The following is a 17,614-nucleotide window of genomic DNA, read 5'->3' on the forward strand; positions in this document are numbered from 1 at the left end:
TGTTTTCTATAAGTTGTGTTTTGTAACATGAATATCTAAATGTAGTTTCAAATCCTTTGCCACACTGGCAGGAACACAATTCTTTTGGGGAAATAAACAACTTTATTTATTTCATTTATGTTGCTGGATGAGTAAAATTAACACAAAAAACCTGAACCTGATAGACTGAATTTTCATTCGGTTTCATTTTCAAATGCTAAATAAAATAGAGATGTGGGTGGTGCTTCTGTGGAAAACAGGGAGTCCTTGGTACATATCTTAAAAAAAAAACAGTTACCAAATCTCTTGTTTCAGACTTTACAACTGTAAAGACACAACTTTAAAATGCCAAGTGAGATAACACAAATGAATCAGGGAACATAGTTTCAATTATTGAAAATAATGAAACATAAATGACTAAATGATGTTTAGTTTAAGAGGGAACTTGAGCTCAACTACTTGCGGAAACCCAGCAGCTGCTGGTTCACTTCCGTCTTTTGCTCAGTGCATTTCTCATGCTAACATGATGTATACACACGCACACGCACACACACACAGATTGGTCAACTGTACATTTAAATCTACAATGGAAATCATCTTAGACAACTACATTTCCTGTTTTAATCGGACTTGTTTGATCAGATTTGTGGTGTTGTAGCTTTCACAGCCAACCACATTTTACCACATTATTGCTCAACCACTGTGAGAGGTGAGGGCTAGGGAAGAGTGATGGGAAGTTTGAATGTTGTCTGGCCTCGATGTACATGGGATCTGACCTCTAAATATATTGAACTTTTCGAGTTTTGGGGTTTTTGAATATTAAAGCATTGCACATCTTTCACACCACAACAGTGTAGGACACATGTCTGTATGTGTCCTGCAGGGACTGAATCTCTGCAGGGAGCAGGAATAATATCCACAGGTCAAGTTTATTCGTCACATGTAATCATATAAGATAAAATCACAGTGAAATGTAATTCTGCCAATTCCTTCAATTTGTGCATTAAAAAGAGTTTAAATAGAATAGGAATAGTAATAAGCCTGAAGAAGATCTTACAGATCGAAACATTGCCTCAAAAAAGAGAATAAAATTATTTATTGGGAGCTTAACAGTGTGCAGACCTCACTCCTTTGTACCCCACTCTGCAATATAAACCCCAACTTAACCATTGCTTTAACAGCTCAAATGTGACAGCCACTTATTAATTCCATCACCTCAATAAACAAGCAAATAAAAACATACATGAATAAATATGAAAAGAAAATAATAAACTAACTACCAAAATAATTCATTTCCAATCAATTTATGACCACTATAAAACACTAACTAAACTGACTAAAAATGCATTTTCATGATTTTGACATCTGTTCTTTTTTGATATGTTCTTTTAGGGTCCACAGCTGTGACTCCTGTGTTTGTGAAGCAGGGAGATGATGTACTTCTGGAAGTCAAGGAACCTGTTGTACTCACTGAGGGGGACGATTTTTTTTGGATGTTCAGTCAGACTTACTCTGTCGTACAATTATCATATGATAACAAAATAATTATCTTTGAAAAGTACTCAGGAAGGGCTGAGTTGTCTGATCAAAATGGCTCTTTGCTATTAAAGAATCTACAACAGGCCGATAGTGGACGTTATGTTGCACAAGTGATTGGTGAAAGAGACCGAAACATAGCTGAATACAAGGTCATAGTCCAAAGTAAGTTTCTTATCATTTTTTCATTATAATTTTGAAATGTTGTCACGACAGTACTCTGATTTCCAAAACCCTTCACACAAATGTTTTTTCCAGATCCAGTGACTCCAGTTAACCTGTCAGTGAACTCTATGTCTAACAGCACAGAGTCTTGTAACCTCACTGTGACCTGCAGTACACACAACTTTCACATCAACAGCACTTTTAGATGTGGCACCCAAACCTGCTATCAGAAGGGAGGAGAGCAACGAGAGGTCACATCCTCTGATTCTTCTCTCCATGTCTACCTGTTGAATGACTCCATCATCTGTAACCATAGCAACCAGGTCAGCTGGACCAAAGACTTGAAGAAGATTCAGACTCTCTGCTCTCTAAATACTGGTGAGACATAAAGACATAACAGCTAACTGACAATAATGCACAGTTTACACACACTGCTTGTCATGCAGTGCAAATCACCCTCATCCATAAAGATTTATTATCAGATACTGTGGGGGTCAACATATTAACATTTTCTTACTGCTCAGAAAAATATTTGCAGCAAAAAAGATATTTAATAAATTCATTGACTTTTAGAGGGTTGGTGGTCCAAAACTCTTTGAGGTTTCACTCAGACAGAGAGATTATTCCCGCTTCCCAGAAGTTATTATGAAATTAAAACTGCAATCTTGAAATATGTCAACATTCCTGATCTGTTTTTTGTTTATTTGTTTATTTGCAGCTACTAATGGCAGCTGGATCGGGATCGTAGTCGGCTGTTTGGTCGTCATCTTTTTAATTTGCTTTGGCCTTTTCAAAGGAATCAAGAGTAAGTCCCAATGTAAATTTCAGCACAAGAGTAATAATGTAATTAAAATCTTCATCGCTGTTTGTATTTGAATTCCAATATTGTAGCAGAGAATATCTACCAAACCCACAAACCTCTTATGTATGAATTAAAAAAATGCCACCAGAATGATTAAAGTCCAACTAAAATTAAAATATGTATATTTTGTTGTGGAAACATAGACCTGCTTGGTAAAAGAGGTTTCTTGAGTTCTCTTAAAGCAAAAAAGTTGTTACTTTCACTTAAGTTTTTTAGTGTAAGGCTCTTTCTGTAAATACCAAAAATATGCCATTGGGTGATTCCTTTTCTGTCATTCCCACCTTTACAAGCTGAAACAACTCCTCTCTCCAATATAAAAACTCGACTGAATATCTATCAACCAGTAACAATAATGGTGAAGCTTGTAACAAAAGGAGCAAAGTTTAAACTCAATTAAATAACATTACCAAGAACACCAACTGGATCTTTTTCATTCATTTCTGTTGTTCAAATGCAAATCAAGTTTTGCCCAAACTGCTACAAAAAAAAGCCAAAGTCCCTCCCACTACAATGAACTTCAGAACAAGATAAACATCATATTTTGTATTTGAGCTCAATAAGCATCAACAGGTTTATTTTCTTTTTCTGCCGAAATCTGTCCATCTTGAATTTTACATGTTGTTTTGCTTCCTGAATTAATCTTGCTAACCTCAATCATGATAGCCTTTATTATTATCATTATTATCATTATTATTAAGCAAATCAACAATGTTTTTTGACAGACCGACAGCGCAAAAACAGTAAATGCTGTTCCTCATGTGATCGCCACAGTGTTGTTGTTTTCTTTTTTTTTCTACATGTGTTACGGCTGCATGTATTTTCTGTGCTTTCTGTCCTTTTCCTCTCCTGTCTGTTGCTCCGCTCAGGTCTCCTCCATATAATCAGTCCACAGTGAGGTGCACCTGGCGAGGGAGGAAGGGTTAAATGCTCCAGGTCCCTGCTGCAGAGAAGGGAGCTTCCTGTTTGTGGACCACTGGTCTTGCCTCTCAGCCTGGGACTTTATGTCATTTAGTTTTTCTGTTGTATTTTGATTGTTTGTAGCATTTATTTAGCCTCCTGGTTGTTTTGTATGTTTTTGTTAATAAATCCCATGGTTTGGGGTATTTTAAAAGGTGCTGGAGTTTTACTTTGGGTAAATGGTGGAGTGTTGTTCGCCTCATAGGGCCGACTAAGGGTGAGTCATAACAACATAACTCTCCCAACTTTGCTTGTCAAACTGAGGAACAGAATTTCACATTGTGAATAATTTAACAGTCAATACTTGATTTTCAGAAACAGGTGAAATGTTAAAAAAAAATCAAAAACCTTGTGTAAGTTCAAGTGGAACAGAAATGCAGCCTTCCTAATGCACTGGTCAGCCTAGAACCACGCACACTGAACACTTTATCCTAATGACTTGGCAGTCTGTCTAAACGACCTCCATCTCTGCTATAACAGCTGCTTCACCCAGTCTGCTGTACTGGTGCTGCTGCTTGCTCCTACTGAACCTGCCACATGCAGATGTCCCTGTTTGTGCTGCTTTCTTGTGTTTAAATGTTTTGCTGTGAACTGAATTATTTCCAGATGTACCACGACCCACCTGTCCAAACCTGCAGTTTGAGTTCTCATTGAACAGCAGGTTTGAATATATACTGTACTGAGTATGTCAAGCCAAGTAAAAATGGAAAACATTTTTCTAACACGGTCATTTGTTTTATTTCTATGACATCAATCTAGCGCAAAGTCCTAATCAGAATGCCACAGAAGATGCTCCAGGTCTTTCTCCAAACTTCCTATGCTGTGGTTTGATTTCACATCCACATCCACAGGATCAACTGAGACTAAAAACGTCACCCTGCCAGAGACCAGAAAGCGATCAAGCTCCGCTCTCTCCGCTCTCATCACCGCAGGGTGGGGCTTCTGGGCTCTGACTTGCTGAGCGGGACAAAGGCACGCGCCCCGCTCGGTTAAACTGCCCGAGAGAGAAGAACAGGAGAGAAAAAAATAACAGAGGCTGAGGCAGTAAAATTAGTTGATAGGAGCACAGACATTTTTGATTGGCAGCTAATCAACCAATGTAAGGCTGTAAACTGCTTCTACAGTTCAACCTCAGTTTAGTCTCACTGGTAAAGTCTCTGTCTGAATTAAAACCATTTAAATTATTAAATCCTTATTGTTTTGTGAATTGATACATTATATGTGGTTCTCGAGATCTTGAGCATTAGATGAGAAGATGGGCTCTCATGTCTGTGCTTTAAATAAAATGGCTTATCTTGTTTGTTTTAATCTGTATGTAAACAGAAATGTAAAAATGACAGTTTGTGGTTTAACAGGCTGTTACATGCTGTAAGTATTTCATGGCGAACAACAGCTGGGAGCAGCATTGTCTTCATCGTGAGGTTGCCTGGTAACGAGTGGTGATACTGCTGAAAAGCGCTGGCAAGAAAAATTCTTTTAGAATTAAGAATTATGTTTATTTCTGAAAAAATATATTAAAATACATAATGTTGTCAAAGCTATAACCTGTCCAGACCAGTTTGAGTCCTTTGTGGAGGCCATCTTGTGCTAGTGCTTAAAGAGGAGGCATGTCTCAACAGTAGCCCTTTTATGTGGTGTATGAGTAGGATGTGTGATGAAATGACTGAATGATGTACACATAGTTTGTTCCTTTTGAATGTACAGTATTTACATTAAAATGTTGAAGAGTGAATTGAGCCTATTGGTCTATTTTTCCAGCAAACCCCCCTGCCAGCTAATGTTTTGTCTTCCTTACGCTTTACTCTTCCCTGCACCTCACCTTACAGCAATGTGTAAGCTTTGTAAGGTGATGTGGTAACATTTGACTTTAATTTACTTTTTTCTTTTGTTTTAATGTGCACCTTAGCTGATTACTTTCTTTACAATACTTTAGCTGACTTACAGTAGGTTTAAAGGACCAGTGTGTAAGATTTAAGGGCTCTATTGGCAGAGATGGAATGTGATAATCATAAGTACGTTTTAATTAGTGTATAATCACCTGAAAATAAGAATCGTTGTGTTTTTGTTACCTTAGAATGAGCCCTTTATATCTACATAGAGAGCGGGTCTTCTTCCATGGAGCCCGCAATGTTGCACCACCATGTTTCTACAGTAGCCCAGAACGGACAAACCAAACACTGGCTCTAGAGAGGGCGTTTCTCGTGCTTTTTGTGAGTTTCATGGCAGAATGCATTATATAGCACTCATAAAACTGCTATAAATGCATCCAGATTTACTTTTATATTGAAAGTCCATTAATCTAAGTGAGACAGTCATTGTTTTGTTTGAGGAGTAATTTGAACATTTTTTTTAATGTTTTGCATCGTGTTTTTTCTGTGTGTGTGTGTGATTTTGAGTATGGCTGTCCTACTAGGAGCCTATGAATCGAACCTTATTTGTGTGCATTTACAGTGGATTTAAGTTTTTTCCACCTGCATCATGTAGACATGATAAATATTTGAGTTGAACTCATCATAACTAATTACAGATATCTGAATTTGAGAAGATAAAGTGATGGACTGTTCATTAAAAGTATCGACACTCACGCCTTCTGGAAAGTGTCCATCCTCATAGGAGCAGAATCACTACTAACTAAATATCAACAGTACATACATACTCCCCCCTCACAAAAAACAGATGCTTCCTCTTCCTTGTACTGCTACAATATGACCATAATGATCATGCAGCCACCTGCTGTCTAAAAAGAGAGATGTCAGGCTACAGTTTCTCAGACCAAAATGCCCACAACATACAACATATTATTATTATTACTATAAAAAGTTTACCATTAACAATTAGATCTTCCCCCTCTATTGATATTTTTAAACCCCTCTTAAGACCCATCTCTTTTCTTTAGCCTCTTAATTGTCAGCATGAAGATATGCCTGACCACACTCTTGCCTTTATTTGTATTTTTATTTGTTGTTTGTGCAATGCTGTTTGTGTTATGATTTTATCAAGATATACATTTTCTTATATCCTCTTATTCATGTCTGTGTTTATATTTGATCATTCCTGTGTTTTTTTATATTGTAATCATCAATGAAATAATCCCATAATTTAATCTCTTTGTAAAGCACTTTGGTCAGTGTCCATTGTTTTTAAATGGGCTCTTTAAAAGAATTGACTTGACTTGACCTGCACCAGAAGTGTCACTACAGTGGAGCCCTGCAGGTAGACTGTCTTGCTGTACCTAGCAGAACTTTAATCACATTAATATTCTGAATTCATTTGTGTTGCTCTAATATTGCTAAAATTACATGTGAAATATATATCGCAACAATTTCAATAAAAACTGTTCACATTGAGATCTGTGGATCGTACTGTCACAACCTGCCTGGACTTTGGGTGTTTTTGGTCTTTTTATGTTCTTGTGTTCTTTGGGGTCTCCTGGTTTGCACCTCTGTTTAGTCCTTCGGTTCATATGGGTTTTCTTGTTATATTTGGGTGGTAGGTTTGGACTGACTTTTGTTGTTTAGCCTGGTGTGTTGTATACTTTAGTTTAGGTCCATGATGGTTCTTGGACAGGTTGATGTGGGTTGTATTAGAGTATTGTGTTTTCTGGGATTTAGTTTTGTTACTGTGTTTCCCTTGTGTGTTCATGTACTCCTCCTCACCTGCCCTGCTTCACCTTCGTTAGCCCTGCTCTGTTCTGTGTCTTCCCCACACCTGCCCTGTATCAGTCTCGTCAGCCCTGCCCTGCTTCCTGTGTTTCCCTCAGCCAATCACTCCCAGCCTGCCCTTGTGTCTCGTCACCTGTTCCCCATTCCCTGATTAGTTTAGTCTGTATTTAAGGTCTGGTTTTGAGCTGAATCTTTGTTGGATCATTTGTGTTGTCTCGTCTGCCAGTTCTGTTCAGCTCTGTTTGCCTGTACTTGACCATCCATCTTTTTTTTTTTTTTAGTCATGTCTGCGTTCCGGCCTCTGCATTTGGGTCCACTCCTGCTTCCCCACCTGACACGTACAGTGACTTATAGAAGACAAGGTGCTGCTGAGCCCAGTACACTTATTCTTTTAGTTTTTTATGACGAGTGTGTTGGCAGGAGGGCAGCACATGTTAAACATTGAAGAGTCTCTCCTTTCACCATTGACGTGTGGGAGACATATGTCCTTTCATATGATTTTTGAGTTACTAAAAGCATGAAATTAGAAAATGGACATTTTGTCAAAGCCTTTTAATCTTCAGTGTAGACGACAAGGACATGAAGAGTAAATCGTCTACAGTGGAAAATGAGTTGTAAGATGACCACACCAGAAGTGAGTGTTGAGAGGTGTGAATATGAAATGAAAGTGATGTTGTGAGTCACTGATAATTAATTTGTTCTGATGGGAATGTGTGATGATGATGGTTAGACATGACAGATGAGGTACGACGGATATGAATATGTTGGAAATGATATGGAACATGTGTTTTTAACCGTTCTCTAATTAACATTAAGCTCTGGGGTGTTAACGCTGTCTAAAGTGCAGATAGAGAGATCTGTTGAAAACATTTTTTCAAATGAGACCGTTCTCTCTAAAAACATGATTTAATAAAATTGATTATGAGATTAGAGGCCATATTTAATTTCAGCTTTTTCAGTAGTGTATTCTTTTAGGTTTTTTTATGATGAGTATATTGGCAGGAGGCTGATTTTATTTGTGATAATCAAATATTCCAAAGATTATGTGAAAAATGGGACCATTTCTTCAGTAGCAAGAGTTTCAATAAAAAACTGCTCAGTGAGATCTGTAGATTATGCAGAGACTTCCGAGAAGACAAGTAACCACTAAGCACGGTCACAGTTTACAAATAGTGTTTCCACTTCCTCATGTGGCTCATATGCACAATGGCTCTCGTCATTCTTCTCTTTGCTGTTTGTGTGCTGCGTTCATGGGAAACACAAGGTAGAACAGTTTTCTTTAAATATTTTCTGGTGTTGTTTGACTTTGTTTTCAAAGTCTGGTTGTTGTAGTGAGGTACTACTGGAACTTCTTGTTGTCATTTTTTACTCCATCCCTATCAATAGTTCAAAAAATGGGGTTTGTTAACGTTCTGGTTGATGTAAATGAGAAAAATTACAATAATCAATGATAAGATATTCTTCAGTACAAGAGAAATTTGAACACAATACATTAAACTAGAATTCCTCATTCTTGTACAAGACCAGAATATATCCAGAGATTTTAAAAAATTAAAATGTTTTTGTGTTATTAAAGTAATGAATATAGAGTATTATAGTAGAGGCACGCGCTCTTTATTTTCTGGTTTTACTTTCAGTATATCTCTACATTTATGGAGCTTTTGACATTCAGTATATTTCCTTTCAATATCTGCACTGTTAGGCTGATTTATCTTTAAAGATGACCTATTATGCTCCTATCAACTCAAAGTTTTTAGAGTAGCTTTGCATGATTCACACTTGAAAAACTCTTAACTTATACTGGCCCTTTATGCAGCTCCTCAATATACACTGTTTCTCTTTACAGGCGGTTTTAGCTTCTGTCTCTTTAAGCCCCCCTCCCGATGAACCCACACTGTTCTGATGGCCGGCCAGTTTTACGTATCAGAGTTGTGTAACTTTACCGCAAATGCAAACCATCGACTATATAAATATGGACAACGCGTCTACACTTCCTACTGCGATGCAAAAGTGAAGCCTTTCTGCCATCTTGCTTGCGTGATATCTTTGGAGACAGAGTCTGTGCAGTAGAGTCGGGTGGCAGGATGAAGGCCTGCAGAACAAGCCCCCTTAGCCATCCTGCTGCCCTACGGAGGTTTGAGAGCAGCTGTCACAGCTGTCAATCATAACATCAGACCCCCTTTCTATATCATGAAATAACTAATTAACAACAAACTTTTCAGAAAAAATTAGCACTTGGACAAACAGCAGTGTGATAAGAACTACCTGAAATTACAGAAACCATCTCTGGGAAAAATTTATTTGACATGTATTTTGATTTTTTAGTTTGGCTCATGTCCCATTCACTAACATGGAGGGGGCAGGACTTATGACCTATACTGCAGCCAGCCACCAGGGGGTGATCGAGATGTCTTGGCTTCACTTTTTGGGATCTGTCATGACGTCTATATTTATATACAGTCAATGATGCAAACCAAACATTTCCTGCTTTACTGTCTCAAATTAAAAGCTTTTAAATTACTAAAAACCAGGAGACTATTATTGTGAAGAATTCACAGGAAATTAAACATGTTCCTCACTAAAGTAGCAGAGCTTTATTAGCAGTGCTAAAAACCAGTTGAAACAACAACATATGGAGATATTTGGAGCTATCTGTTCAGCGAATCAGTTAGAAATAACGCAGAGAGGAATAGTACAACTAGAAACAGCCACAGTGATGATGATGTTTGATGTAGAGCTACAGACGACCAGCCAATAGGTAAACTACTTATTTTACTTCGCTGTGACCACCCCGAGAGCAGAGTAGTAAACTTGTGCTGTGCATCTAGCAGATGACCATATAAAGAAATCTGTCACAAGCTGACATGAGCTTGGGCTGAAAGTAGAAAAAACCCTTGAAAACTGAGTACTCAGAGCAGTCTGAAGCCTACACACAGGGATTACTTTTACATACGTTTACCTCGTTATTTGACACATTGGCCACTTTTAACAAGCATAATATGTCCCCTTTAATTTATTTTTATCTTAATTATGTTTTCTATAAATTGAGTTTTGCAACATGAGAATCTGAATGTAGTTTCAAAGCCTTTGCCACACTGCTAGGAATACAGTGTTTTTGGGGAAATATACAACTTTATTTATTAATGTATTTTACTGGCCTTAAAGTAGTCAAATGGAAAAACAACAACAACAAAAAACGTCAAATTATACTGGAATCAGCCGGAACCTGATAGACTGAATTGCCATTGGTTTCATTTTCAATCGCTAAATAAAATAAAGATGTGAGCGGCGATTCAGAGGTCTGGAACCAGGCAAAATCAGTCACATCATATTCTTTTAAATCAATTGAGCATCAATCCTGATTTCCTGGGAGTCCTGATATATTAAAACAAACAATGAAACACTGAGACAGTCCCCTAATTCTTTTTACAGACTTTACAACTGTATTTACAAAAAGGGTATGAATATGGACAAGATGTAGAGACACAACGTTAAAATGCAGAGAAAGATTACACAAATTAATGAGAGAACCACAATAAATTATGATTATTGAAAAAATGACATAAAAAAAGGCTCAATATCATCACAGAGGTTTAGGACAAACCTGAACTCATTTTCCCTGTAACATGTACGTTATGCAGACTTGTGTGTCTTCCGCTGTTTGTCTTGTTTGCTAACGATTAGTGTCCACATCAATACAAGCAGCCACATACCATCCATACGACTATATGTATATATTTAAATCTGCAGTGAAGAGCTCGTCATAAAACTACGTCACTATTGGAAGAACTGCAGCTTCTGTCTTCTCACTCTTTGTTGAACCCTTGGAACTTTTTTTCCTGATAAACACTCACTTATTTAAATACATTTACAGAGATTTTACAAATTGCAAATATCCCAACTGGCAACAGTTTCAAAACCAGGTGACAATTATAACAAAATTATGCTAAATTAGTATTAATTATTATTGCTTATTGTGATTTAGTAACTGTAGCCAGACTGATCTCTTTTTACACAGCGGGTGGCTGCATGATGAATATAGTCACAATGTAGCAGCACATGAAAGAGGAAGCGTCTGTATTTTGTGATCGTGGAGTATGTATGTGTTGTTTATATTTAGTTAGTGTTGATTCTGCTCCTATGAGGATGGACACTTTCAGGAAAGTATGAGTGTCCGTTCCTTTAACTTTTCCATCACTTTATCTTCTCACATTCAAATATCTGTAATTAGTTATGATAAGTTCACCTCAAATGATGTTTCTGTGTACAATGATGCAGTGGAAGAAAACTATAAATGCATTGACAGACAACATAAGGTTCAAATCAGAGGCTCCTTGTTCAGGGGACAGCCCTACTCAAAATCACACACACACACACACACACATAAAACCAAAACAAACAAACAAAAAGCAATGCAAAATATCTAAAACACATCAAGTCATATATATTATTGCAAAATGCACTATGTAGCATTAATAAAAATGCTATAAATGAACCAAGAATCATCATTACATAGACAGTCCATTAATCTAAATGAGTGTCTGCCATTATTTTACTAAAATTAATTTAAAAACATTAATTAGTGTTCAGGGAATAAAGGCAGGTGAAAGCAACATTCATTTTTTTAAAATTTCTGTTCTTTTTACAGGGTCCAGTGATGTGACAACTGTGTTTGTGCAGAAAGGGAAGGATTTACGTCTGGATGTTAAGAAACCTGTTGATCTAGTAAAAGACAGTAAATTTATATGGAAATTCAATAATACTCACAATGTAGTAAGATTATCTCCTGATAACGAAACAAGAATAAGTAGCAGTTATGAGGGAAGGGCTGAGTTTTCTCTACAAAATCACTCTTTGCTGTTGAAGAATGTGCAACAAAATGACAGTGGAGATTACACCGCACTCATAACCGGGGACAGATACCAACGTCTAGCTGAATACAAGGTCATAATTCAAGGTAGGTTTCGTTAGATTTCAAATGTTGATACACAGTAGTACCCTGTTTCATAACCCTTCACATCTATTTTTCCCCCTAGATCCAGTGTCTCCAGTCCAGCTGTCAGTGGACTCTGTGTCTAACAGCATAGAGTCCTGTAACTTCACTGTGAGCTGCAGTACAGAGCGCTCTCACATCAGCAGCACTTTTAGATGTGACAACCAAACCTGCAATCAGGAGGGAAGAAAGCAATCAGAGGTCACATCCTCTGGTTCTTCTCTCCATGTCTACCTGTTGAATGACTCCATCATCTGTAACCATAGCAACCAGGTCAGCTGGACCAAAGACTTGAAGAAGATTCAGACTCTCTGCCCTCTAAATACTGGTGAGACTGAAAGACATAACAGCTAACTGACAATAACACAGTTTACACACTGCTTGTCATGCAGTGCAAATCACCTTCATCCATAAAGATTTATTATCAGATACTGTGGGGATCAACATATTAACATTTTCTTACTGCTCAGAAAAATATTTGCAGCAAAAAAGATATTTAATGAATCCATTGACTTTTAGAGGGTTGGTGGTCCAAAACGCTTTGAGGTTTAACTCAGACAGAGAGATTATTCCTGCTTCCCAGAAATTATTATGAAATTAAAACTGCAATCTTGAAATATGTCAACATTTCTGATCTGTTTTTTGTTTGTTTGTTTGTTTGTTTATTTACAGCTACTAATGGGAGCCTTACAATAGGCAGCTGGATCGGGATCGTAGTCGGCTGTTTGGTCGTCGGTCTTTGTATTTTCTTTGGCCTTTTCATAGGAATCACTATATGTAAGTCCCAATGTAAATTTCAGCACAAGAGTAATAATGTAATTAAAATCTTCATCGCTGTTTGTATTTGAATTCCAGTATTGTAGCAGAGAATATCTACCACACCCACAAACCTCTTATGTATGAATTAAAAAAATGCCACCAGAATGATTTAAGTCCAACTAAAATGAAATGAAAATATGTATATTTTGCTTTGGAAACATAGACCTGCTTGGTAAAAGAGGTTTCTTGAGTTCTCCTTAGAGCAAAAACTTTTTTAGTCTTTTAGTCTAAGGTTCTTTTTGTAAATACCAAAAACGTGCCATTAGGTGGTTCCCAAACCTTTTCTGTCATTCCCACCTTTACAAGCTGAAACAACTCCTCTACCCTATATATAAATCGACTGAATATTTATCAACCAGTAACAATAATGGTGAAGCTTGTAACAAAAGAAGCAAACTTTAAACTTAATTAAATAAGATTATCAAAAACATTAACTGGATCTTTCTCATTCATTTCTGTTGTGCAAATGCAAATCAAGTTTTGTTCAAACTGCTACAAACAATTTGACCTAAAAGACAAAAGTCCCTCCCACTACAGTGAAGTTCAGAACAAGATAAACATCATATTTTGTATTTGAGCTCAATAAGCATCAACAGTTTTATTTTCTTTTTCTGCCAAAATCTGTCCATCTTGAATTTTACATGTTGTTTTGCTTTCTGAATTAATCTTTGCTAACCTCAGTCATGATAGCCTTTATTATTATTATTATTATTATTATTATTATTATTATTATTATTATTATTATTATTATTATTATTATTATTTATTTTATTTATTTTATCTATTTTTTTTATTGTTAAGCAAATCAACAATGTTTTTTATTACAGATCAACAGAAAAGGAAAAAGACCTGCGAAAATACAATATACGCTGTTCCTCAGGTAAGTGCCACAGTGTTGTTTTTTTCATAACTCTCTCAACTTTGCTTGTCAAACTGAGGAACAGAATTTCACATTGTGAATAATTTAACAGTTAAGACCTGATTTTCAGAAACAGTTGAAATATTTTAAAAAATCAAAAACCTTGTGTGTGTGTTCAAGTGGAAAAGAAATGCAGCCTTCCTAATGCACTGGTCAGCCTATCACCACGCACACTGAACACTTTATCCTAATGACTTGGCAGTCTATCTAAACGACCTCCATCTCTGCTATAACAGCTGCTTCACCCAGTCTGCTGTACTGGTGCTGCTGCTTGCTCCTACTGAACCTGCCACATGCAGATGTCACTGAAGACAGCACTGTTTGTGCTGCTTTCTTGTGTTTAAATGTTTTGCGGTGAAATTAATTATTTCAAGACGTACTACGACCCACCAGTCCAAACCTGCTGTTTGAGTTCTCATTGAACAGTAGGTTTGAATTATATACTGTACTGAGTATGTCAAGCAAAATAAAAATGTATTTTTCTAACACGATCGTTTGATTTATTTCTAGGGCATCGAGGCAGCCCAACCTCTGAATCAGAATGCCACAGAAGATGCTTCAGGATGCACCACCTATTCTACAGTAGGAATTTCAACTAGACCCACAAGATCCACTGAGAGTAATAACATCACCCTGCCAGAGACCATTTATTCTCAGATTAACATAGCTTAATTGTCCAACCACCACCCAGAACTGAAAAACACAGATAATATACATTCACAGGACTAAATCATGGCATGTACAGGATGGATGCTAATGGTGTGTTCACACATATGAATGCAAAGTCGTAGTCACTCTCTGACCTCATATGAATCTGTAGTTCTGTGTGTTTGTGTTGTATAGAGAACGTAATTTATATACTCTGCTTCGACTGCACAGTTGTTTTCTGACCCAGCTGGACCAATGATGACAGCGTTTTGTTTCCACACATTGTCCTTCTTTTAACAGTCCCAGTAGCTCATTGAATACAGTGTAGTATAAAGGTAGTAGAGAAACCAGAGACCATGACGATCAGCTTTTCCTCCATTTTAAGTTATTTCCAACACATCCTCATAACTAAACAACCACATAGGTGGATTGTACCTGCACTCCAGAACGATCCATTTTCAGAATGACCCATGGGAGCGTAATACGCCGCTTTCAAAAACCGTTACCAAAACCAAATTGCTGTTAAAAAAATAATGATGTTTTATGGTGTGACAACACTGTGGTTAAGGTCTGGTTAGGTTTAGGCACAAAAACAGCTTGGTTAGGGTTAGGGAAAAATCATAGTTTGGGATAAAATGATCACTTGAAACGTGGTTTCTAATTCCTTAAAGTTACGCAACCTTGGTCATCATGACAACAGTAAACACCACAACAATCGTTGTTATGTTTTTTTTTTTTAAAATGTCCCAGCTGGAAGCGTGACACTCACAGTTGGAAACAGGAAGCTAAGTAAATTTTTGCCATCCAGTTATCTGGAAAAGAAAAATAACAAATACATCTACATTTTTGTTTTTGAACAAACTAAACAAACATTTTAAATAGTAAGCTTTAGAGGTTATGTATATATTTTTAACTTTGTAAAGAGTAAAGCTAGCTGTTTCCAGTCTTTGTGCTAATCTGAGCTAATTGACCCCCTGCTGCAGCTTCATATTTGAGGCACAGAGAACTTTTCATTGAACTCTTGGCAAGACAATGAATGTTTCCCAAAAAGCCAAGCTATTCTTTTGACTTATTTAATGTATTTTTATGTATTTTTAAGTAAGGCTTCTTGTCCAGGTTGGCAGTTTTCTCCCTCACATACAGGTTAAATGAGTTAGGGACTCTAAATTGCCGTTGGCTTTAAATGAATGTGTGAACAGTTGTCTGTATATATGCGTCAGCTCTGTAACAAACCTGTTCAGGATTTCTGCCAATGGTTGCAATTACCTCTAGAGGCCCCAAGACCCTGATCATGATAAGTGGATAATGATAATGGATGAATGGAAAAAATAATAAATTTTAACATGGATTATCATTCAGCCAACAAGATTAAGTGTTCTTGTTTTTCTTTCTTCTTCGTCTGCATTTGTTGTGTATGTTCAGTGTATCATTCTTGAAAGAAATCTCTCCCACAATATTTGAGTGGGGAAAAAACTTCATGCTATATGATCATTTACAATACAAGGCCCTAAGTGATTCACAAAAATACACAATATGACATGAGAGTTTAGTTTTCTGGTTCTTGTAATAAAAAATGTTTGAGGTTACAGGAGTCTGTGCTGTTAGAAATAGAGTCCACTGACAGCTTAACTGGAGACACTGAATCTGGAAAAAAAAACATTTGTGTGAAGGGTTTTGGAAATCAGGGTACTATTATGTCAACATTTCCAAATTACAATGATAAAATGATAAGAACCGTACTTTGGACTTTGACCTTGTATTCAGCTATGATTCAGTCTCTTGCACCAGTCACTAGTGCAACATAACGTCCACTGTCGGCCTGTTGTAGATTCTTTAATAGCAAAGAGCCATTTTGATCAGACAACTCAGCCCTTCCTGAGTAGTCATCAAAGATAAATGGTTCATCACCATCATGAGATAATTTAACTACAGAATAAGTGTTATTGAACTTCCAAAAAAAATCTGTCTACATCAGATTTCTTGACTTCCAGAAGTAGAAGAAGAACTGCGAAAATACTGTACAGTATATGAAGTTCCTCAAGTAAGCGCCACAGTGTTTGTTTTTTGGAACATGCATGTGAAACTGGGGAACAGAGTTTCACATTGTGAGTAATTTAACAGTGAAGACCTGATTTTCAAAACCATCACAGTAATCTAAACCTGAGGAAATGAAAGCATGTATGATGGATTTGTATAATTAATGATTTTCTGCTTTTGTATTAATTTTAGGTTAATCCAGATGAGAATGTGCATGACAGATTGGTTGGTGTAGATTTGTCTCTTTTTGCTTCTTCTCCATCAGGTGGACACTGATGACGGCAGACACCATGATGACCAGACCGACAGAAAACACGACTGTCTTCACCAGACACACAGAGATACCAGCAGAGAGACTCTCTGAACCTGCAACATAACAAAACTGTTATTTCATTACAGTACTGACAATACAGCACAACATACAACATACTGGATGTAACAAATTACCCCAAATACTGTATTTGGAAAACATTTTGTGTCTTTTTAAAATTTTGACAACTTTTCTGGCTTAAAAAATGGTCCACACAATTTTGTCTTACAAATATGTTGTTATACAGTAAGTATTCTCATTTATACATTTGAAAATAAATGTGGAGTACAGTTGAGTTTTATGACACCACAATCATAGTATTTAATGAACTGTGTTGATTGATTCTTTATTTTTGCTTTTTGTGTTTAATTTTTTTCTAATTCAAACAATCAAGGTCTGTTGTACATATACTGTACTTCATGGAAGCAACAACTACAACAACATTAGACTGTCACTAACACAGATAGAAAGACACTTAAAAGAGAATATTTGCCATAAAAAAACAAAGTAGGTCCCATGCAAATGTCATTAAGACTTTATGATGTGCAAGTTAAATGAACACAACACAAGAATTGAGCATTCTAACCTTCAAAAGTGAAATATTTTTGCAGGGCATTTGTATTGACATGCATTATATCTCAATACAGTACGTTCCTATAATTTTGTGCAGCCCATGTATGATCCCTATAGGGAAAAGTTGTAAATATGTAATTTTAACTTTGTGCCC

At 36.7% G+C, this 17,614-nt stretch overlaps 1 protein-coding gene and 1 long non-coding RNA gene across 2 annotated transcripts in view; one reads left to right on the plus strand and one right to left on the minus strand.

Moving 5' to 3' along the window:
- Positions 1-12,882, minus strand: part of LOC122994026 — a 103,598-nt gene extending 90,716 nt beyond the window's left edge. Inside the window, exon 1 of the long non-coding RNA XR_006406494.1 lies at positions 12,831-12,882. This is a non-coding gene — a long non-coding RNA (uncharacterized LOC122994026). The remainder of the gene's footprint in view (positions 1-12,830) is intronic.
- The window catches only part of LOC122994024, a 105,454-nt gene that overhangs the window by 19,325 nt on the left and 68,515 nt on the right, over positions 1-17,614 (plus strand). The window contains exon 2 of the mRNA XM_044368556.1: positions 1,372-1,680. Coding sequence (XP_044224491.1) covers positions 1,372-1,680 — 309 coding nt within the window. The remainder of the gene's footprint in view (positions 1-1,371; positions 1,681-17,614) is intronic.

This window comes from Thunnus albacares, chromosome 12, assembly GCF_914725855.1.
Source record: "Thunnus albacares chromosome 12, fThuAlb1.1, whole genome shotgun sequence".
In the NCBI taxonomy this organism is placed as follows: domain Eukaryota; kingdom Metazoa; phylum Chordata; class Actinopteri; order Scombriformes; family Scombridae; genus Thunnus; species Thunnus albacares.